At 43.7% G+C, this 19,868-nt stretch overlaps 1 protein-coding gene and 1 long non-coding RNA gene across 3 annotated transcripts in view; both read right to left on the bottom strand.

Moving 5' to 3' along the window:
- Positions 1–19,868, bottom strand: part of LOC142049895 (uncharacterized) — a 503,625-nt gene that overhangs the window by 143,776 nt on the left and 339,981 nt on the right. The window lies entirely within an intron of this gene.
- Positions 10,246–19,868, bottom strand: part of LOC142049893 (small integral membrane protein 15-like) — a 131,556-nt gene continuing 121,933 nt past the window's right edge. Inside the window, exons 1-2 of one of the 2 annotated variants that reach the window (XM_075078072.1) lie at positions 13,369–13,723; positions 10,246–11,332 (exon numbers count right to left, since the gene is read on the bottom strand). In XM_075078072.1, coding sequence (XP_074934173.1) covers positions 11,081–11,305 — 225 coding nt within the window. In that variant the 5' untranslated portion in view covers positions 11,306–11,332; positions 13,369–13,723 and the 3' untranslated portion in view covers positions 10,246–11,080. Of the gene's footprint in view, positions 11,333–13,368; positions 13,724–19,868 lie in introns of those variants that run through there. The other variant, XM_075078071.1, reaches the window with a different exon arrangement.

The raw sequence follows: 19,868 nt of genomic DNA, 5'->3' as shown, positions 1-19,868 counted from the left end.
CCCTTCCCATCCTTTAACATAATACACAGACATCATTCCCTTAGTTCATGGACCTTCCCTGTAAAATGTCCGTTAAAATGTCCATTGAGTTCACCCAGTCCATGACTCTGGGCTCCATCTGTCATATCAGTCTTTCAGGGTGGGAGAGATGGTGTGTGTGGCATTGGGTTGCCGCATACCGAGTCAGTCAACGTTCCATCGCTGCTGCACTGCTTGTTTCACAGTTTATCTTCCATGAATTGGGAGTCTCGTACTCTGATATCATTGATACAACACGGAGGTGACACACAATATTATATAGCAGTTCGCATTGTGCCATTCAGTTCATTGACTGTTTTTGCCCAAAATCAAATCCCCTTGAGGCACACATCGGATTTCTCCATCCTCCCACATCATCCACCAAGTGCACCCAGGTTCTCGAGCAAAAGCAATCCCATGAATGGGTTTGCCTTTGCCGGAGGCAGGAAGAACCCACACTGTTTTGCCCAGCATACTTTTTGTGTGCACTACAGGGACTCTATCCCCTTCCACAGTATGTAGGATTTCTGACTGGGCAGGGCCAGCTCGCTTGGCAGTTCCCCTCGTGTTGACTAACCACATGGCTTTTGCTAAATGTGTATCCCAGTGTTTAACTGGCCCAACACCCATTGCTCTCAGTGTAGTTTTTAACAGTCCATTGTACCGTTCAATTTTCCCAGAGGCTGGTGCGTGATAGGGGATGTGATACACCCACTCAATGCCATGCTCTTTGGCCCAGGTGTCTATGAGGTTATTTCAGAAATGAGTCCCGTTGTCTGATTCAATTCTCTCTGGGGTGCCATGTTGCCACAGGACTTGTTTTTCGAGACCCAGGATAGTGTTCCGGGCAGTGACGTGGGGGACAGGATATGTTGCCAGCCAGCCAGTCGTTGTTTCTACCATTGTAAGCACATGGCGCTTGCCTTGACGGGTTTGTGGGACTGTGATATAGTCAGTTTGCCAGGCCTCCCCATATTTATATTTCAGCCACCGTCCCCCATACCAGAGAGGCTTTACCCGCTTCACTTGCTTGATTGCAGTGCATGTTTCACATTTGTGGGTAACCTGTGTATGAAAATAATGTTGATAACATAGTTCTGTAGGTATTTTTCCAAAGTCATAGAATCACAGAATGGTTTGGGTCGGAAGGGACCTTTAGAGGTCATCTAGTCCAACCCCCTTGCAGTGAGCAGGGACATCTTCAACTAGATCAGGTTGCTCAGAGCCCCATCCAACCTGATCTTGAATGTTTCCTGGGATGGGGCATCTACCACCTCTCTGGGCAACCTGTTCCAGTGTTTCACCACCCTCATCATAAAAAATTTCTTCTTTATATCTAGTCTGAATCTACCCTCTTTTTGTTTAAAGGTGTAAAAAAATGTGCTCTACACTGCAGCCAGGGAGAATGGCCCTACCTGGAGCCTCTGGCCGAAAGCACCAGGGGAGACCCGAGGTCGACCCCTAGGGTTCTGGAGTCAGGGATACAGAGGGTCTGAAGCCCGCTATACTCCAACTGAAAAAGAGATATTGGCAGCATATGAAGGGGTTCGCGCTGCTTCAGAAGTAGTTGGTACTGAGGCACAGCTGCTCCTGGCACCCCGACTGCCGGTGCTGGGCTGGATGTTCAAAGGGAGGGTCCCCTCTTGTCCTCAGCACAAGAAGGACGTGGAAATGTTGGAGTGTGTCCAGAGGAGGGCCACAAAAATGATCCGAGGGCTGGAGCACCTTTCCTATGAGGACAGGCTGAGAGAGTTGGGGTTGTTCAGCCTGGAGAAGAGAAGGCTGCGGGGCGACCTTACTGGGACCTTCCAGTATTTAAAGGGGGACTATAGGAAGGATGGGGACAATCTCTTTAGCAAGGCCTGTTGTGACAGGAGAAAGGGTAATGGTTTTAAACTAAAGGAGGGTGGATTTAGACTGGATATAAGGAAAAAAAAATTACAATGAGAGTGGTGAAGCGCTGGAATAAGTTCCCCAGAGAGGTTGTGGAGGCCCCATCCTTAGAAACATTCAAGGTCAGATTGGACAGGGCTCTGAGCAACCTGATCTAGTTGAAGATGTCCCTGCTCACTGTAGGGGGGTTGGACTAGATGACCTCTAAAGGTCCCTTCCAACCCAAACCATTCTGTGATTCTATGACTTTGGAAAAATACCTACATAACTAGCCAGGAAGAACTGGGGTGGTATGGGAGTGGGAAAAAAACAGAGCTCTCAGTTTAAAAATGCATTTACTATAGTTAAAATGTGAACAATGAATTCAAAAAGTGAAACAGCACAGGCTTTGGGTTTTATTGTTTTTTAAATGCCTGCATATGCCTCCTCTCTCCTAGTAACTCTATGCTATTTTTTGAAGACTGCTACCTCCCTAGTCTAGGACTCTGCTCTGCACGTATCTGTCAACTCCACAGAAAACTACGATGACAAACTACTAATACAAAAAATTGTATAGAAGCTGTTTCTTTGAACAGGAAGAAATTACGCACATACCTGGCTTGTAATGCTCGTTGATACTCCAAGTTGTAATTTCTGAAACTGGTGATGGAGCAAATATTCTAATAATGATGCAATCAGTAACAAAAGAAAACACCAGGAGAGGTAACCCAATTATAGGCTGTGCAATGCTAGTAACTATTTCATTTTCCATTTTCCTAAGGTACTCTACAACTGTAGATCTCACTGAAATCAGGAGGAGGTGTTTTCTTAATACATTGCTCCCTCCATTCAGTTTACTCAGTAAGACTATACAGTACCATATCACTGTTAGTAAGGTCAGTCCCTTACAGAAAGAGCTTAGTACATTTTAGAACAGAGCCCTTCAAAGTGATCTTCGGAATGTTGCTGGTCTCTTCTTTAAATTACAAACCATATTTTTGCCAAAATTGCCAAAAGTGTAACAATTTCTATCTGGATTATGGCCAACTGTGTTTAAATGTCTCTTAACTGTTTGTTTAAGTGTAAACAAGTATTTAGTCTAAATTAAAACAAGTTTTGCTATGGAAAGTTCAAGTTTTAAAAAAACTTTGCAATAAATGTTTTATTTAAATAATATACTTCTGTTTTACAAACATCATCAAAAGATCTAGAGAATAATCTATTCTAGCAAATCATTACTGGAAGATGCCACTTTTTACTTTGGTCTTGGCAGAGGAGAAATCTGCAAAGAAAAATCTGATATTTTTGTGATAAATAAAGCAAAAACACACACACAAAGAAGTCAATGAGTTTTCTATTGTGTTTAATGGTATCAAGCCACAGCCAGAAATACAAAATATAAAATATTTGTAAAGAAAGAAAAGACCCTGTTCAGATCACTCAGAGAGAAACTTACACAAGCTTGCAAAATATTCAGTGCAAACCATGTACTGTGTGTACCAGCATCACTTTGTCCATCTCTGAATGGAATCACGTCAGAGGTAAAATGTTTAAAAATACATATACATAAACACACATATATGTAAATGCACCAGGAACATAATGCAACCATTTAGAGGCTAGTAGAAGGTAACTTTTTTGGTATACAGACAGATGTGAAGACAAGCTTAGTAAATGCTTGCATGTGGAAGGAGAAAAGCTCTGCTTACCACCAGTATGGCAGTCTAACTGTGTGTTAGATTTCACAAAGTAATTCTGATACACTCTCTCCATTTTGTTGAATATTGCCTTGAAATCTGGACGGCAAATGTGAACTCAACCCAAGATGGCCCCAAAATACAGTCTTTGGGCTGAGAGGACTCTAAGTTTTTAGTAGGCCAGAAGACACTTTTTCAGTGTAGAACTATAAAACTCATCTTGTGGGGCCTGGGTTAACACCTACGTGCCAATCCAGAGATGTGGCACCAGCTCCTATAGATGCGTCTAAACTAACATCTGAGGTGTTAGTTCATTGGATCTGGTGTGGCAGGAATCATTTGATTAAAATACTGCTATTGCTGGGTTGAATTTGTTCATTGTTTATGTGGTCCGTGTCTATTTGCCTAGAACTCTGACAAATGCCTTTAATTTTAGAAATAATTGCTTCTGTCATTGTTCTCAAGGATGCCATCACTGTTCCTGCGGATATGGGTAGCATTACAGATACTATGCCAACACCTTAGAAATCCAGGTCATGGACAAGGATCAAAGCATATTGTTTGTTATCTCTGATAGCCTGTGCTGTTGAAGAAAAAAAAAAAAAAGAAAAATCACACTATTCTCAAGGAAGGGTAGTTAATTAGCAGTAAGAAAGATACAACATCTCTCCCTAGTAGACAGAGTATTTTGTCAGAGCATTTAGGGCTGAAGTGATTATAAAACAAACAAGAATATTCATTCTGAGATATGACAAATTCCTTCCAAGCAGCAAGATTAAATCTATCCTTAAATAAAACAGAAGACAAGGAAACCACAGAGTTATCTGGATCCAAATGTTTTACAGTATCTTCTCTACAGTCAAATAAGAGAACAAATAATACACACCTCACCCCGCAAAAAAAAACAACAACCCCCCCCAAAAAAAAACAACCCAAAAAACAACCCAACCCAAACCCTTAGCTCTAGCCAAAGAGAATGAGTAAAACAAGGCCCAGTTTCACTGCATTGTAAATGTTACGATTGGGTAAGCAGACAAATACATACAAACTTAAGTATGTCTACAATATGCAAACAGAATGCAACACTCCATGCCACACTGGGAGTAGGAAGCCAATCCTGTATACAATTAAAAATGTGTTTTAAACCCAGTAGAAAGAGAACAGGAAGGCAGAACCTGAAGTCTGAATAACTATTAAATATTTGGTAAGCTACTCCACATTATTTCACAGAAAGATTAGCAATCAGTGTGTATATATTGATTCACTAGCGCTCATATATATTGAGAAATATTTTACTTTCACAAAGACCAAACAAGTGATTATTATGATGATTCCATTTTGAGTATCTCATTCTTAAAGAAATGGTCGAGCTATACATAGTGCTAATATCTGTCCTAGTAAAAGTTTCTGAACAGTACAATTTGTCCAGAACCATCTCAAAGTTGTTTTTATTCACACCTGATTATCAAGCAGCTAATGGTTAGGTCTTCCTTTTTTTTCTATATTTTAAAAATTAACTAGCATTTCATTTGACCTTTTATAAAATACAAAAATACTTGTGTGGTATAACAAAAAATTAAGAGATATGCTGAAAATATAGTATATTTGCTGCTATAGTCCAGCAAATCTAGATGGTCTGTCCTGTTGATATGAATGATTGTAAGACTGGCCAGGCTGCTGAGCATGGCCCATTTGTCAGCAAGAAATGATTACTTCATAACTTGCTATCTGATAAACCAATGTGCAGGCAGAGCGAGATAAGTGGCAGAGACTTCAACTGCAAATCCTTAGTTTAGATCATTACAATGCAAAACTACACCTTTTAAAGTTTTTATTCTGGATACTCCTCTAACAATTACACATTATCTTTTAAGCAGTATTATTTACAGTAAAAGCAATGGGAGGTAATATTGAACATACTGGAAGTACCTTTGTGACTTCAGCCTGAAAGTTCCCTAGGGAAGGAGTCTGCTTTGACAGTCATTTCAGATCTTATCCATTATATAAGTGTGTGAAAACTGTCCTCTGCTTGCACTGCACAGATTCACATTTTCTATATGTAAAGGCAAAATGAATTTAAACATACTCATTTTTATTTCTGAAGGCCAATTTCTCACTCTTCTCTGCATCCAATTTGTCATTTTGGTTTTAAGGATTTTTAATCTTTTATCATCGTAGGACATTCAAACTACTCAGAAGGGATACTACAAATGTGTTTTTCTGTCATAACAAAAATAGTTTATTCTAATAAAATTAGAATGCTATGAACAATTATGAGCTGCTGAGCAGTCAACTTGTATGCACCTATGCCTATGTTATAAGTATATGAAAAAGGGCATCCTGTGTTCTATATTTTCTTTTTAAGAACAACAAATTTAATAATCTGAAAACGCTGAACATGTAACTGCACTAGTGATCAGAGCCCATGGCTTTTATACACATTCACACAAGTCTTATGTTTTGAAAGCCTGCTGTATCTCAGACACTGGTGGTTAACTCAAGTAAAAATACCTTTTATTGCAGTTTGTCTGAGAAGCAAGTTCCTTCAGCGGAAACCGAGATTTACAAACACTCTGCTAAATGCTGGTTGTCCTTCTAGTCCCCATGTTCTCTTCGGCAGGCAGCAGGATGCACCAATACCAGCCTCTGTTTCCTGCTCACTGGAAAGCCTTGTGCCTTCTACCTCATCACAGCAACAGGAAGCCCAACAGATACTACACCTTTACAAAGAACGACTGTTTTGTAAATTAATCTATAATAAACTTACTAGAAATATGCAATTCTTTTTGCAACAAAAGTGTAAATGATACTAGTACAAATGCCACTTCCTCGTATAGCTGATGGATGCTCTGTGCTCTAGCATGTGGAAGCTTTCTCCCAACTGTTCTTTTGGTTTGTTTTGGTCTATCAGATTCAAGAAACTGTTTTCTACCAATTACTGTCAAAATGTGAATAAATCCAGGAATGAAGTACTGAATATTTTCTGTAAATATATGAAAACTAGCTTAAAATAGGGATTTAGCATGTATAAAGGGAATTTAGCAAGCAGATAGAAAGCGTACAATAAAAACATAATGCATAAAATAAACAAAAAGGTAGTCATGCAGGGAAGAGAAATGGGCAAATGACAGCAAGGGTACAGATTGCAAATGAAATGAAAAGGAAGTTACAGCTGTGGAGAACATCAATTAAACAATATGACCCAACACAGCAGTATTACAGTCTGGTTTGGATGATTAATTATATTTCAATTGTAAATCATTTGCAAACGCTTATTTACTATCTCTATTTTTTCAGAATAAATGGAATTATTACAGCTAGCTACACATACACACTCAAGGAGCTAATGCTAGTTCTGGTTTTTAGTAAATTTTAATAAATTTTACAAAAGGATTAGGGGCTTGAGATTTGCAAAGAAAATTCAGTCTTATACAAGGTCTGAACACAATTACAGCTAGTACTATGCATAGCACTTGAAGGATTAAAGAATACTAGCACTGCTATTTTGTTGTACTTGCTTTTCATTGCAGAGTATAGGTGAGAACACTTATGTATTTCAGCCACAGTCAAGCTAAGAGCACAGTTCTGATGAGAATAACAATGATTATGATAATAATAATGATAATATAATAAAAAGGAAAAGAGGTAAAAGGGAAAAAAGAAACGCACAAGCGATACAATCGCTCACCACCCGCCAACAGATGCTGCTGGTCCCTGAACCGCGATTGCTGCCTGCCATCCCCGGCCAGCTCCTCCCAGTTAACATACTGGGCATGACGTTACATGATATGGAATATCCCTTTGGCCAGTTTGGATCTGCTCTCTTAGCTGTGCCCCCTCCCCTCCCAGCTTCTTGTGCACCTGGCAGAGCATGGGAAGCTAGAAAAGTCCTTGACTAGTATAAGCACTACCTAGCAAAAATTTAAACATCAGTGTGTTATCAATATTATTGTCATACTAAGTCCAAAGCACGGCACTATGCCAGCCGCAGTGAAGAAAAATAACTCTATCCCAGCTGAAACCATGAGAGTATCTGCCCCTTATTCAATACCATTTACATCACGCTCAGGTCCCATAGCTGAATGTCTTCAGGCATCTTTTCATTTTTTTATTTTTTCAGCAGAATCCCAGTCCTTAGATTTATCTTTTAATAATTATGATAAAGGGCATTTCTGATAGTCTTTAGATACCATGTGCCTCCTGAGAACTGCAAGTTCAAAGGACTTTGTGATGGGTTGTCCTTGGCTGGATGCCAGCTATCCACCAAGCCGCTCTATCACTCCCAGCCTCAACAGGACAGGGAGGGAGAAAATAAGATGAAAACAACTTGTGGGTCAAGATAAATGCAGTTTAATAAAAGCAAAAGCAAAGGCCTTGTGCAGAAGCAAAGGAAAAAAAAAGCTTTATTCTCTACTTCCCATCAGCAGGCGGTGTCCAGCCACTTCCTGGGAAGTAGGGCTTCAGTACACGTAGCAGTTGCTCCAGAAGACAAAGGTCATAATAACGAATGCTCCCCCCCTCCTCCTTTCTTTTAGCTTTAATTGCTGAGCAGATGTCATATGGTATGGAATATCCCTTTGGTCAGTTTGGGTTAGCTTACCTGGCTATGTGCCCTCCCAAGGTCTTGCCCACCCCCAGCTTACTGGCCTTTGGGGATGAGGTGGGGAGAATGTTGGAGAGGAAGCCTTGATGCTGTGGGAGCACCACTCAGCAGTAGCCAAAACACTGCTGTGTTATCAATGCCTTTCTAGCTACCAATACAAAGCACAGCACTGTGAGGGCTGCTATCGGGAAATTAACTCCATCTCAGACATACCCAATACAGACTTATAGCATTTATTTGTATAAAGAGAGTGTTGGAAGAACAAGCTAACCCTTAGAAAACTGCAGTTACCTGGTAGATACCGTGTTCTCTGTGTTGGGTGTAATGCTTTTGTATTTCCCCTAAAGTTCAGAGCACATTACATATTAATGTTCTTATATTTCAGCAGAAAACTTAAATGGTATGTTCTGGGGGGGCAGTTGATAGTGAAGCTAGCCATTTTATAAAATATTTCAATTCATCTTGGAGGAGGAGAGAAGATAAATAACTGTTCTGAACCTGCCAATATAATTGTAGCAGGAATTATGCAACCGCCACCTAGTCCATGGTAGGAATTATGCGAGTGCCACCTCAACAGGGCTCGGCCCTAGGTTCCTGCTTGAAGAAGACAAGTCCCCAGTCCTCTGAGTAAATAAGTTGTTTATTTATCTGACATGCAGAGCAGCTTGAGCTGGATGCCTCCAAGGAGGGACCCCTACCCCAGATTGCGCTCCCCAATTATACCCAAGTCCAATCACTTGATTCTGGTTGGTGGTCTGTTTTCTTATCGGTTTTCTTTGTCGCTGGGCTGGCCTTCTTCTGAAGTTACCACATTCTCTTGGAATTGTTTCCTTGGTCCTTATCGTCTTCATTCTGCTCGCATCTGCCAGATTCATCTAGTTCTGTGTTAGCAGCATTAGTTTTATCAAAAAGTTTACTCTCGTTCAGCTCTTGCAGCCTAAGGCTTCAACTACTGTAGTTTCTAGTGCTAAGCAAGGGTATTAATCCTAACGATTCTCAACAGTAATTTAAAAAAGAAAATAAAAAGAAAAAAGAGTTTTAGCTCCTAGTCACTGTATACAGCATATCAAACAGTAAAGGGTTGGATAGCAACAAAACTCAAAATGAAAATGTAGCTGTGTGCAGGTGAGTTGGAAGAGCCTGTGGTGCTATGCAGATTTACAGACTACTTGTCATGGGTAGAAGAGCCCAGCAAATGTTGGCTTCTCTACTGCTGTTCAGCAGGTGATAGGAAGCCCTGCGGAACCAGGAGGGTGTCTGGGGAGGAACCTTTTTAACACTCACTGTATTTAATTGTAGTGAGCCATGCAGATAAACTGAAGCCAAATTTAGAAGATTAGTTACAAAGATCCTGTACATTTCTAGTGTGTTTTAAGGATAATTCCTTCTATAAATATACATGCAGTATTTTCATTAAAATTTACATTTTAAACCAAGTTATTATCCTATTCAAATTTGGAACTACTGGGATCTCTTATTTAAATGCCTGTAATGGCAGGGAAACTTCAGTCTCATAAGTGCTTCAAACTGCAGCAGCTATGATAATTGAGCCAATAGTATTTGAAATACAATCACAATGTTAATAAAAAAATATCTTCTAGTCAGAATTGAAAATGAAGTATTTGCTGGTGATAGTAGTAGAAACAGGAAGGACTCAGTGCCCATGAGGTACTTCCACAGAACAAACTTACCAGTATCAAAGCACAAGATATTTATGCTAAGAAAACTCATCTATTTGACCCAGTTTTTCTAACATGCCAATTGACACAAGGTTCCTGAATCACATTTTCTTTAGCTTGAGCACAGGAACCCTGATTTCAGTGTACATGTTAGTGGCATGAATTTAATGTAGAAAATGGATGCGTGCAGATACTTTGAACATGAAAATCGTTTGTTCTGGCGTGGATTGTATAGAAGATTCTGAATAAATCATTTCAATATTTTTTTCTGTGTTGACTAATGATGATCATTCCTCATGCTTTTTTCAAGATCAACATTGATGCCATGAAAAGCCGAAATCAGGACTCAATACTCTGAACAACTATTAAGCAGGTATTCTTTATTGCAGCACTAGATGCACAGGGGAACACTTCTCCTAATGTGCGTGCCCGCACAGGGTTAGCTGCATAACTTATACAACTTTTACATACATATTCATTAGTTTTCCAAGAAAAAAAAAAAAAAATGTCCTGGTTCAGCCTCAGTTGGCAACTAAAAAGGATGGGGGAGAGAATTGGAAGAGCAAAATAATAAAAAAAACACAAACAACAAAACTTGTGGGTTGAGATAAGAACAGTTTAATAATTAAAATAAGATAATGATAATGATTATTACAGTAATAACAATAATGATAATATAATAAAAAGGAAAAGGGAAAAAGGGAAAAAAGCAGAAACACAAACGATACAACCACTCTGCAGACTGGCAATAAAGATAAATATCTCGACTCAGTGTGTCAATCAGCATTTTGCACACCATGGGTATGACACATCAGGGTAAAGAACCCTGATTTAGGGACAATAGCAAGTCATTCCCATTTTCCCCATAATTTGACAATCAAGATACTGAAGTCATAGCTCAGCTAAGGAAAAAAAAAATCTACCCCCAGTGCCACCCAACAGATTATTTTTTTATTTTAACATGCAAATTTTGAAAAGTAACCTGCACTAGAAGACAAGTAGTCGATTTAATGGCTATAACAAGTGTCTTTTGAACAAACTTTAACACAAATCATCTCAGCAGAAAAAAAAATATATATTAAAAGGACTAAATTTCATACTTCAATAAATAACAGGGTCAAGTATCAAAAGAACATTACAAAACAAAATGTAAAACAGTGCTTCATAAAGAAGTGGATTCTTTGCACAAGGCAGGCCTTTTTTTTGACCATTTAATCCTTCTTTGTTTGTTTGGCTTCTGCAATATTCTCTTGGCATTTCTGTTTCTTCTTTTGCTCTCGCTCCCTGGCTTCAATCATATTTGCAAGCTTCCATGAAAGTGCTGCACTAATTACGAACAATGGTGTAAGGGCAAAGATCACTGAAGTAAGAAAGCCGTAAGGGTCCTTTGCAGCCCACTCCACGATGTATTCAGCCCAAGCTTTAATATGAAACATCTTTTCTGTTTTTCTCTTGGGGAAACCCTATGGAATAATAAGAAAAAAATTCTGAGTATGCGTAAAAAAAAGTAAGTTTCAAGCATAAAAATAAGTAAATTTAAAGCAAAAAAAAAAAAATTACTATTTTAACATCACCGTCTTTCATTATTAAAAACCAAGCTAATTTTTCCTAGTTAAAAGTAGCGCATAGTATGTTAAACTGAGTGCAATACAAACAAAGTGTTGACCCTATCTTAAAGTACGGTTTCATCCAACAGAGCTTCAGATACTACCAAGAAAAATTACTATATGGGGGGGGAAAAAAGTGAGGTACCTGCTTCTTTGGAAAAGGAGGAAAAAAAAAGCGCACAGTTGATTTATCTTTCTATAGGTTTTACTGAGGAGAGGAAAAAGACGGTGCTTTAAATATTAAACTAGCCAGAATAAGTCGCTAAATCAAAAACAATGTAAAAACTGTCTGAAGCAAGCACTAAAGTGCCAGCATGGGTGAGCCCGTACATCGGCACACGTGTAGAGGCCACCAGAATGCCTCAGGTCAGTCACCTACAAGCACCCAGGTGAGCTTAGGAGGTCCTTCACCCAGGACACCTTTATGACTCCCTCCCAAACTCCTCCCAATGCAATAGTTATGCTTGCCCCACCACCCGACACCACTCCTTCCCCCCGCCCAAAAAAAAACAACCACAAAACAAAAAAAAAAACCAAACAACCACAAAACAAAACTGAACATGAGCCGGCAGTGTGCTCAGGTGGCCAAGGCGGCCAATGTCATCCTGGCTTGTATCAGGAATAGTGTGGCCAGCAGGAGCAAAGAGGTGATAGTGCCCCTGTACTCGGCACTGGTGAGGCTGCACCTCAAGTACTGTGTTCAGTTTTGGGCCCCTCACTACAAGAAGGACATTGAGGTGCTGGAGCATGTCCAGAGAAGAGCAATGAAGTTGGTGAAGGGTCTAGAGAACAAGTCTTATGAGGAGCAGCTGAGGGAGCTGGGGTTGTTTAGTCTGGAGAAGAGGAGGCTGAGGGGAGACCTTATCGCTCTCTACAACTACCTGAAAGGAGGCTGTAGCGAGGAGGGGGTCAGACTCTTCACCCTAGTAACAAGCGATAGGACGAGAGGAAATGGCCTCAAGCTGCATCAGGGGAAGTTTAGGTTGGATATTAGGGAAAACTTCTTCACTGAAAGGGTTGTCAAACATTGGAACAGGCTGCCCAGGGAGGTGGTTGAGTCTCCAACCCTGGAGGTATTCAAAAGAAGGGTAAACATGGTGCTTGAGGATATGGTTTAGTGGTGGACTTGGCAGTGATAGGTTAGTGGTTGGACTCGATGATCTTAAGGGTCTTTTCCAACCTTAATGATTCTATGAAAACCAATCTGTCATGGTTTTAGCTGGAATAGAGGTAATTTTCTTCACTGTAGCTGGCATAGTGCCATGGTTTGGACTTAGTATGAAAACAATGTTGAGATAACACACAGATGTTTCAGTTGTTACTGGGTAGTGCTTGTACTAGTCAAGGACTTCCCATGCTCTGCCGGGTGCACAAGAAGCCAGGAGGGGAGGGGGCACAGCTAAGAGAGCGGATTCAAACTGACCAAAGGGATATTCCATATCATGTAATGTCATGCCCAGTATGTTAACTAGGGGGAGCTGGCCAGGGGAGGGAGGCAGCAATCACAGCTCAGGGATGGGAAGCATCGGTCGGCAGGTGGTGAGCGGTTGCATTGTTTGTGCTTCTGTTCTTTTTCCCTTTTCCTTTTTATTATATTATCATTATTGTAATTATTATAATAATAATTATAATTATTATGTTTATTGTAATTATTAAACTGTGCTTATCTCAACCCACAAATTCTTTTACTCTTCCGATTCTCTCCCCCATCCCACAGGGGTGGGGGGAGTGAGCAAGCGGCTGCGTGGTGTTTAGTTGCCGAGTGAGGCTGAACCACGACACAACCACAAAACAAATCAAAAAACACAACCACAAAACAAAACAAAACAAAAGCCGCGCGCCCCACCGCCCTCTGAACGGCCGCACAGTGGCTACAACCACCCTGCCCCCACCTGTGGCAGGGGAGCACAACGCTGCTTCTAGCATCCTCCGGGCGCGTCAATCGACGGAAGGGTGGCACCGAGGTCGCTGCGGAGATAAGACACAGGCCACGAGAGAAAGGCGCCCTGTGCAGCGCGTCCCCGGCAGCGCTCGCCTTCGCCCAGCAGAGAGCGCTGCTCGGGAGAGAGACGGGGGCGGCGAGGGGCAGCGGTGGGAAGGTATCGCCGGGGCTCAGAGCAGGCCAGGCCGTCCCGCCTCCCCTCACTTCCCTCCCACCGGCCACGCCACCATCTTCCTCATACACCCCACAGTACCGCTGCCCTGGAGAGCGCCAGCCTGCCGAGCGGAAACAGGAAGAAGGCACCCGCTCCGCCCGGGTACCGAAGAAAGAGAAAGCTCTAGCCCCTCCCCCCGATTAGCTAAGGCAGTCCCGGGGACGCCTAACCCCCCTCCTTCGAGGCCGTCCGCCTCACGTGTCTTCGGGGGCGGGGCACCGCCCCACACATATACACAGATTTGGGCGTGGGTTGAGCGGGTGTGTTATTCAAAGGGCAGCAGACAGGCAAATAAGAAATATGTTTTGTCAAAGGAAAGAGACATTGACAAGAGGTCTAACTAGTCTAAAATGCTTTAGACTGAATACGTTGAATGCAATTTTGTGCTATGTACAATTTTTTATTATAGACTACTTGTGCATTCTCATTCAAAAACTGTCTCTAGCGATCAGACTCTTGTAACATCTTTTAAAAATAGCATCTCTCTAATGTGCTAGCCATTTACATAAGCATTAAAACTTTTAGGGAGGTTATGGGGTCCCAGTTTGATCTGTAATTGGCAAACATGAGCAAAATATAACAATCTAAATTTATTAGAGCTTAGATATTGGTTCTGAGGTGTTGTATTTATTAGAATCATTATAAGATGTTTTTGCATGCTGTGTAGCCAACTGTGCTGGTTTTGGCTGAGAAGGGGTTAATTCTCACTGTGGGGGTCGGCTACCTTTCCAGCTTCCCACACTCTGCCGCCTGGCGGGGGGGTGGCTGGGAGGGTCAGGGCCATGGTGGGGGCAGCTGACCCCGACCGGCCAATGGTGTGTTCATTCCATACCATGTGACACCATGACCAGTATATGAAGGGGGGGCAGTTTGCGGCTCGGGGGCGGCGCGGCGTCGGGTCGGTGGGCGGCGAGCGGCTGCGGCGCGTGCGGTTTGTTTCGGCGGTTCGTTCCCCCTCTCCCCTCCCTTCCCCCCTCCCCCGGGGTTTTGCGCCTCTCGTTGTTCTCCTTTCCATTGCATTTCTGTTGTTCTTTCTTTTAATTTTAATTATTAAACTGTTCTTATCCCAACCCACGAGCGTTACCCTTCTGATTCTCTCCCCCATCTACCGGTGGGGGAGTGAGCAAGCAACTGCGTGGGGCTGAGCTGCCGGCTAAACCACGACAGTCTTTTTGGCGCCCAACGTGGGGCTCAAAGGTTGGAGATAATAACAGCTGCTGGTCACAGCACCATGTTGTCCTTTTTGCAGTTGGTGTTAAAGATTGGTGTTGGTTTGTTGAGTCTGCTGTGTTTTACTGTGATTAGTAACGTTTTGCCTACGAGATTTGTTATATAAACACTGGTTTTCAGATTTATCTGGTATTTGGGGTTTTTGCTGAAACCGTTACTGTACTTCGGATACCACCTTGTTGAGGCAATTAGCAATTATACCTCCTCCTCTGAGAGATTTTATATGGAGGAAATACAGAATGGTATCTTTGCTACTTTGTTCTATGATGTCTGTGCCTCTATTACAACAACCTTTTTGTATCTTGAACATCCTCGGGTGGTTAAGGTGCACTTAATGTTAGTTTTTGGGCATGTTGTTTTGGTTTTGACTAAGCCACTTAAGAATATCACCCAGAAATCTGCCCCAAGGCTTGATAGTTACAAGTGGCAGGGCATGTGGGATAGCATGGGCAAATACCTAGGGCAGTGGGCACCCCCAGTGTTTTGGGGTTTCACCCCCGAACAAGTGCAGAATCCTGAAAAACTAGTAGACTATTTGGAGAAAGTATGTTGTTGTGCTGGGAACTCCAGAGAGACACAGATAACTGCAACATGCTGGGGTCTGGCCCATGCGTATCAAACCCTGCTCAACAGTATTCAGTGCCCCCAAGGGGAAGAGAATGTCTCTGGATTGAAATGCAAAGTGACTGGCACTATAGACACTTCTAGCCCTGAGGACAGGCACTGCCGCCACTCAAACCCCCATGACAATTACTGGAGCTGGCTCAGAAAATAAACCTGTACCAGTATCAGTTGCCCCCATACACAAGATGCAATATTGGAAGTGGACGTCAACTCGTTTAGAACAGGATGATGAAGAACCAGGGCCATCGCGGGGAGAGGAGGGAGAAGTAATAAATGAAATAGAGACCACCCGATCCCTGTCCTTAAGCGAGTTGCGAGATATGCAAAAAGATTATAGCTGTCTTTCAGGTGAGCACATTGTCATCTGGCTGCTCCAATGCTGGGATAATGGGGCCAGTAGCCTGGAATTAAAGGGAAAAGAAGCCAAACAACTGGGATCCCTTTCTGGGGAAGGGGGTGTTGACAAAGCAATTGGAAAAAAAACACAAGCCCTCAGCCTCTGGAGGTGACTCCTGTCTGGAGTGAAGGAAAGGTATCCCTTTAATGATGATGTTACATATCGCCCAGGAAAATGGAACACCCTGGAGAAAGGCATCCACTATCTAAGGGAATTAGCTGTTTTTGAGGTGATTTGTGGTGACCTGGACAATCAACGGTCATCCAAAGATCCAGATGAAGCCGAGTGCACACGACCAATGTGGCAGAAGTTTGTACGGAGCGCACCATCTCCACATGCAAACTCATTGGCAGTAATGTCCTGGAAAGATGACGAGACACCAACGGTGGCTGAGGTGATTGATAGACTCCAGGATTACGAAACAAATATCTCTTCCTCACTCATCTCTGCTGTGGCAAAATTATCCCAAGAGGTCCAGCAACTCAAACAAGGTATGTCCTACTCTCCACCTCTACGGACTAGTGTCTCCGCTGTTAGGAATAAGCGTCCTTTTGCTCAAATGAAAGGATACACACGATGGGCCACCCTATGGTTCTACCTGCGTGACCACGGAGAGGACATGATGAGGTGGGATGGCAAGCCTACCTCGACCCTAGAGGGACGAGTACATGAACTGCAAGGAAGAACAGTCACTCAGGGAGGCTCTTCCAGGAAAGCTGCTGCTCCAGTTTCCAGTGAGCAAGTACCCAGACAAAGGAGTAGAAGCGCAGATTTTATTTCTAAGTGTAATAGAGGGACTCCTGATTCACATTTACAGGAAGTGAGTTGTGACTGCCATGATCAGGACTAGAGGGGCCCTGCCTCTAGCCGGGTGGAGGAAAGGGATAACCGGGCTTACTGGACTGTGTGGATCTGATGGCCTGGCACGTCCGACCCACAGGATTATAAAGCTTTAGTGGACACTGGTGCACAGTGCACCTTAATGCCATCTCACTATATAGGGGCAGAACCCATCCGTATTTCTGGAGTGACAGGGGTATCCCAAGAGCTAACTGTATTGGAGGCCGAAGTGAGCCTCACTGGCAATGAGTGGCAGAAGCACCCCATTGTGACTGGCCCAGAGGCTCCGTGCATCCTTGGCATAGACTACCTCAGGAGAGGGTATTTCAAGGACCCAAAAGGTTACAAGTGGGCTTTTGGTGTAGCTGCCTTGGAGACGGAGGAAACTAAACAGCTGTCTACCTTGCCCGGTGTCTCAAAGGACCCTTCTGTTGTGGGGTTGCTGAGGGTCGAAAAAAAACAGGTGCCAATCGCCACCACAACAGTGCACCGGCGGCAATATCGCACCAACAGAGACTCTCTGATCCCCATCCATAAACTCATTCACCAACTGAGGAGCCAAGGAGTCATCAGTAAAACCCACTCACCCTTTAACAGTCCCATATGGCCAGTGCGGAAGTCTAATGGAGAGTGGAGACTAACAGTAGACTATCGTGGCCTGAATGAAGTCACTCCACTGTTGAGTGCTGCTGTGCCAGACATGCTAGAACTTCAATACGAGCTGGAGTCAAAGGCAGCCAAGTGGTATGCCACGACTGGTATTGCTCATGCATTCTTCTCAATCCGTCTGGCAGCAGAGTGCAGGCCACAGTTTGCTTTCACATGGAGGGGCGTCCAGTACACCTGGAATCGACTGCCCCAGGGGTGGAAACACAGTCCTACCATTTGCCATGGCCTGATTCAGACTGTACTGGAACAGGGAGAAGCTCCAGAACACCTTCAATACATTGATGACATCATTGTGTGGGGCAACACAGCGGAAGAAGTATTTGAGAAAGGAGAGAAAATAGTCCAAATCCTTCTGAAGGCTGGTTTTGCCATAAAACAAAGTAAGGTGAAGGAACCTGCACAAGAAATCCAGCTCTTAGGAATCAAATGGCAAGATGGTCGTCGTCAGATTCCAATGGATGTGATCAACAAATTAGCAGCCATGTCTCCACCAACTAGCAAAAAGGAAACACAAGCTTTTTTAGGTGTTGTGGATTTTTTTGAGAATGCATATTCCAAATTACAGTCTGATCGTAAGCCCTCTCTATCAAGTGACCCCGAAAAAGAATGATTTCAAATGGGGCCCTGAGCAACGACAAGCCTTTGAACAGATTAAACAGGAAATAGTTCATGCAGTAGCTCTTGGGCCAGTCCGGGCAGGACAAGATGTAAAAAATGTGCTCTACACTGCAGCCAGGGAGAATGGTTCTACCTGGAGCCTCTGGCAGAAAGCACGAGGGGAGACCCGAGGTCGACCCCTAGGGTTTTCGAGTCGTGGATACGGAGGGTCCGAAGCCTGCTATACTCCAACTGAAAAAGAGATATTGGCAGCATATGAAGGGGTCCGAGCTGCTTCAGAAGTGGTTGGTACTTGTCGTGGTTTAGCGGCAGCTCAGCCCCACACAGCCGCTCGCTCACTCCCCCACCGGTAGATCGGGGAGAGAATCAGAAGGGTAACGCTCGTGGGTTGGGATAAGAACAGTTTAATAATGAAAATTAAAAGAAACAACAGTAGAAATGCAATGTAAAGGAGAACAACGAGAGGCGCAAAGCCCCGGGGGAGGGGGGAAGGGAGGGGAGAGGGGGAACGAACCGCCGGAACAAACCGCACGCGCCGCAGCCGCTCGCCGCCCGCCGACCCGACGCCGCGCCGCCCGCGCGCTGCCACTGCCCCCCCTCAATATACTGGTCATGGTGTCACATGGTATGGAATGAACCTGCCATTGGCCAGTCGGGGTCAGCCGCCCCCACCATGGCCCTGCCCCTCCCAGCCCCCCCTGCCACGCCACGCGGCAGAGCGCGGGAAGCTGGAAAGGTAGCTGACCCCCACAGTGAGGAGAATTAACCCCTTCTCAGCCAAAACCAGCACATTCTCCACCCCTTATTCCATACCACTTACACCATGCCCAGGTCCCATATGATGCAATACAACCATACCAACCACCACCCCTCCCCTTCCCATCCTTTAACATAATACACAGACATCATTCCCTTAGTTCATGGATCTTCCCTGTAAAATGTCCATTAAAATGTCCATTGAGTTCACGCAGTCCATGACTCTGGGCTCCATCTGTTGTATCAGTCTTTCCGGGTGGGAGAGATGGTGTGTGGCGTTGGGTTGCTGCATACCGAGTCAGTCATCGTTCCATCACTGCTGCACGGCTTGTTTCATAGTTGATCTTCCATGGGTTGGGAGGCTCGTACTCTGATATCATTGATACAACACAGAGGTGACACACAATATTATATAGCAGTTCACATTGTGCCATTCAGTTCATTGACTGTTTTCACCCAAAATCAAATCCCCTTGAGGCACACATCGGATTTCTCCATCCTCCCGCATCACCCACCAAGTGCACCCAGGTCCTCGAGCAAAAACAATCCCACGAATGGGTTTGCCTTTGCCAGAGGCAGGAAGAACCCAGACTGTTTTGCCCAGCATACTTTTTGTGTGCACTACAGGGACTCTATCCCCTTCCACAGTATGTAGGATTTCTGACTGGGCAGGGCCAGCTCGGTTGGCAGATCCCCTCGTGTTGACTAACCACGTGGCTTTTGCTAAATGTGTATCCCAGTGCTTGAATGTCCCACCCCCCATTGCTCTCAGTGTGGTTTTTAACAGTCCATTGTACCTTTCAATTTTCCCAGAGGCTGGTGCGTGATAGGGGATGTGATACACCCACTCAATGCCGTGCTCTTTGGCCCAGGTGTCTATGAGGCTATTTCGGAAATGAGTCCCATTGTCTGACTCAATCCTCTCTGGGGTGCCATGTCGCCACAGGACTTGTTTCTCAAGACCCAGGATAGTGTTCCGGGCAGTGGCGTGGGGGACAGGATATGTTTCCAGCCAGCCAGTCGTTGTTTCTACCATTGTAAGCACATGGCGCTTGCCTTGGCGGGTCTGTGGGAGTGTGATATAGTCAATTTGCCAGGCCTC

This window comes from Phalacrocorax aristotelis, chromosome W (assembly GCF_949628215.1).
Source record: "Phalacrocorax aristotelis chromosome W, bGulAri2.1, whole genome shotgun sequence".
Classification (NCBI taxonomy): domain Eukaryota; kingdom Metazoa; phylum Chordata; class Aves; order Suliformes; family Phalacrocoracidae; genus Phalacrocorax; species Phalacrocorax aristotelis.
The sequence above is the reverse complement of the archived record's forward strand: the minus strand, read 5'-3'. Positions and strand labels throughout refer to the sequence as shown.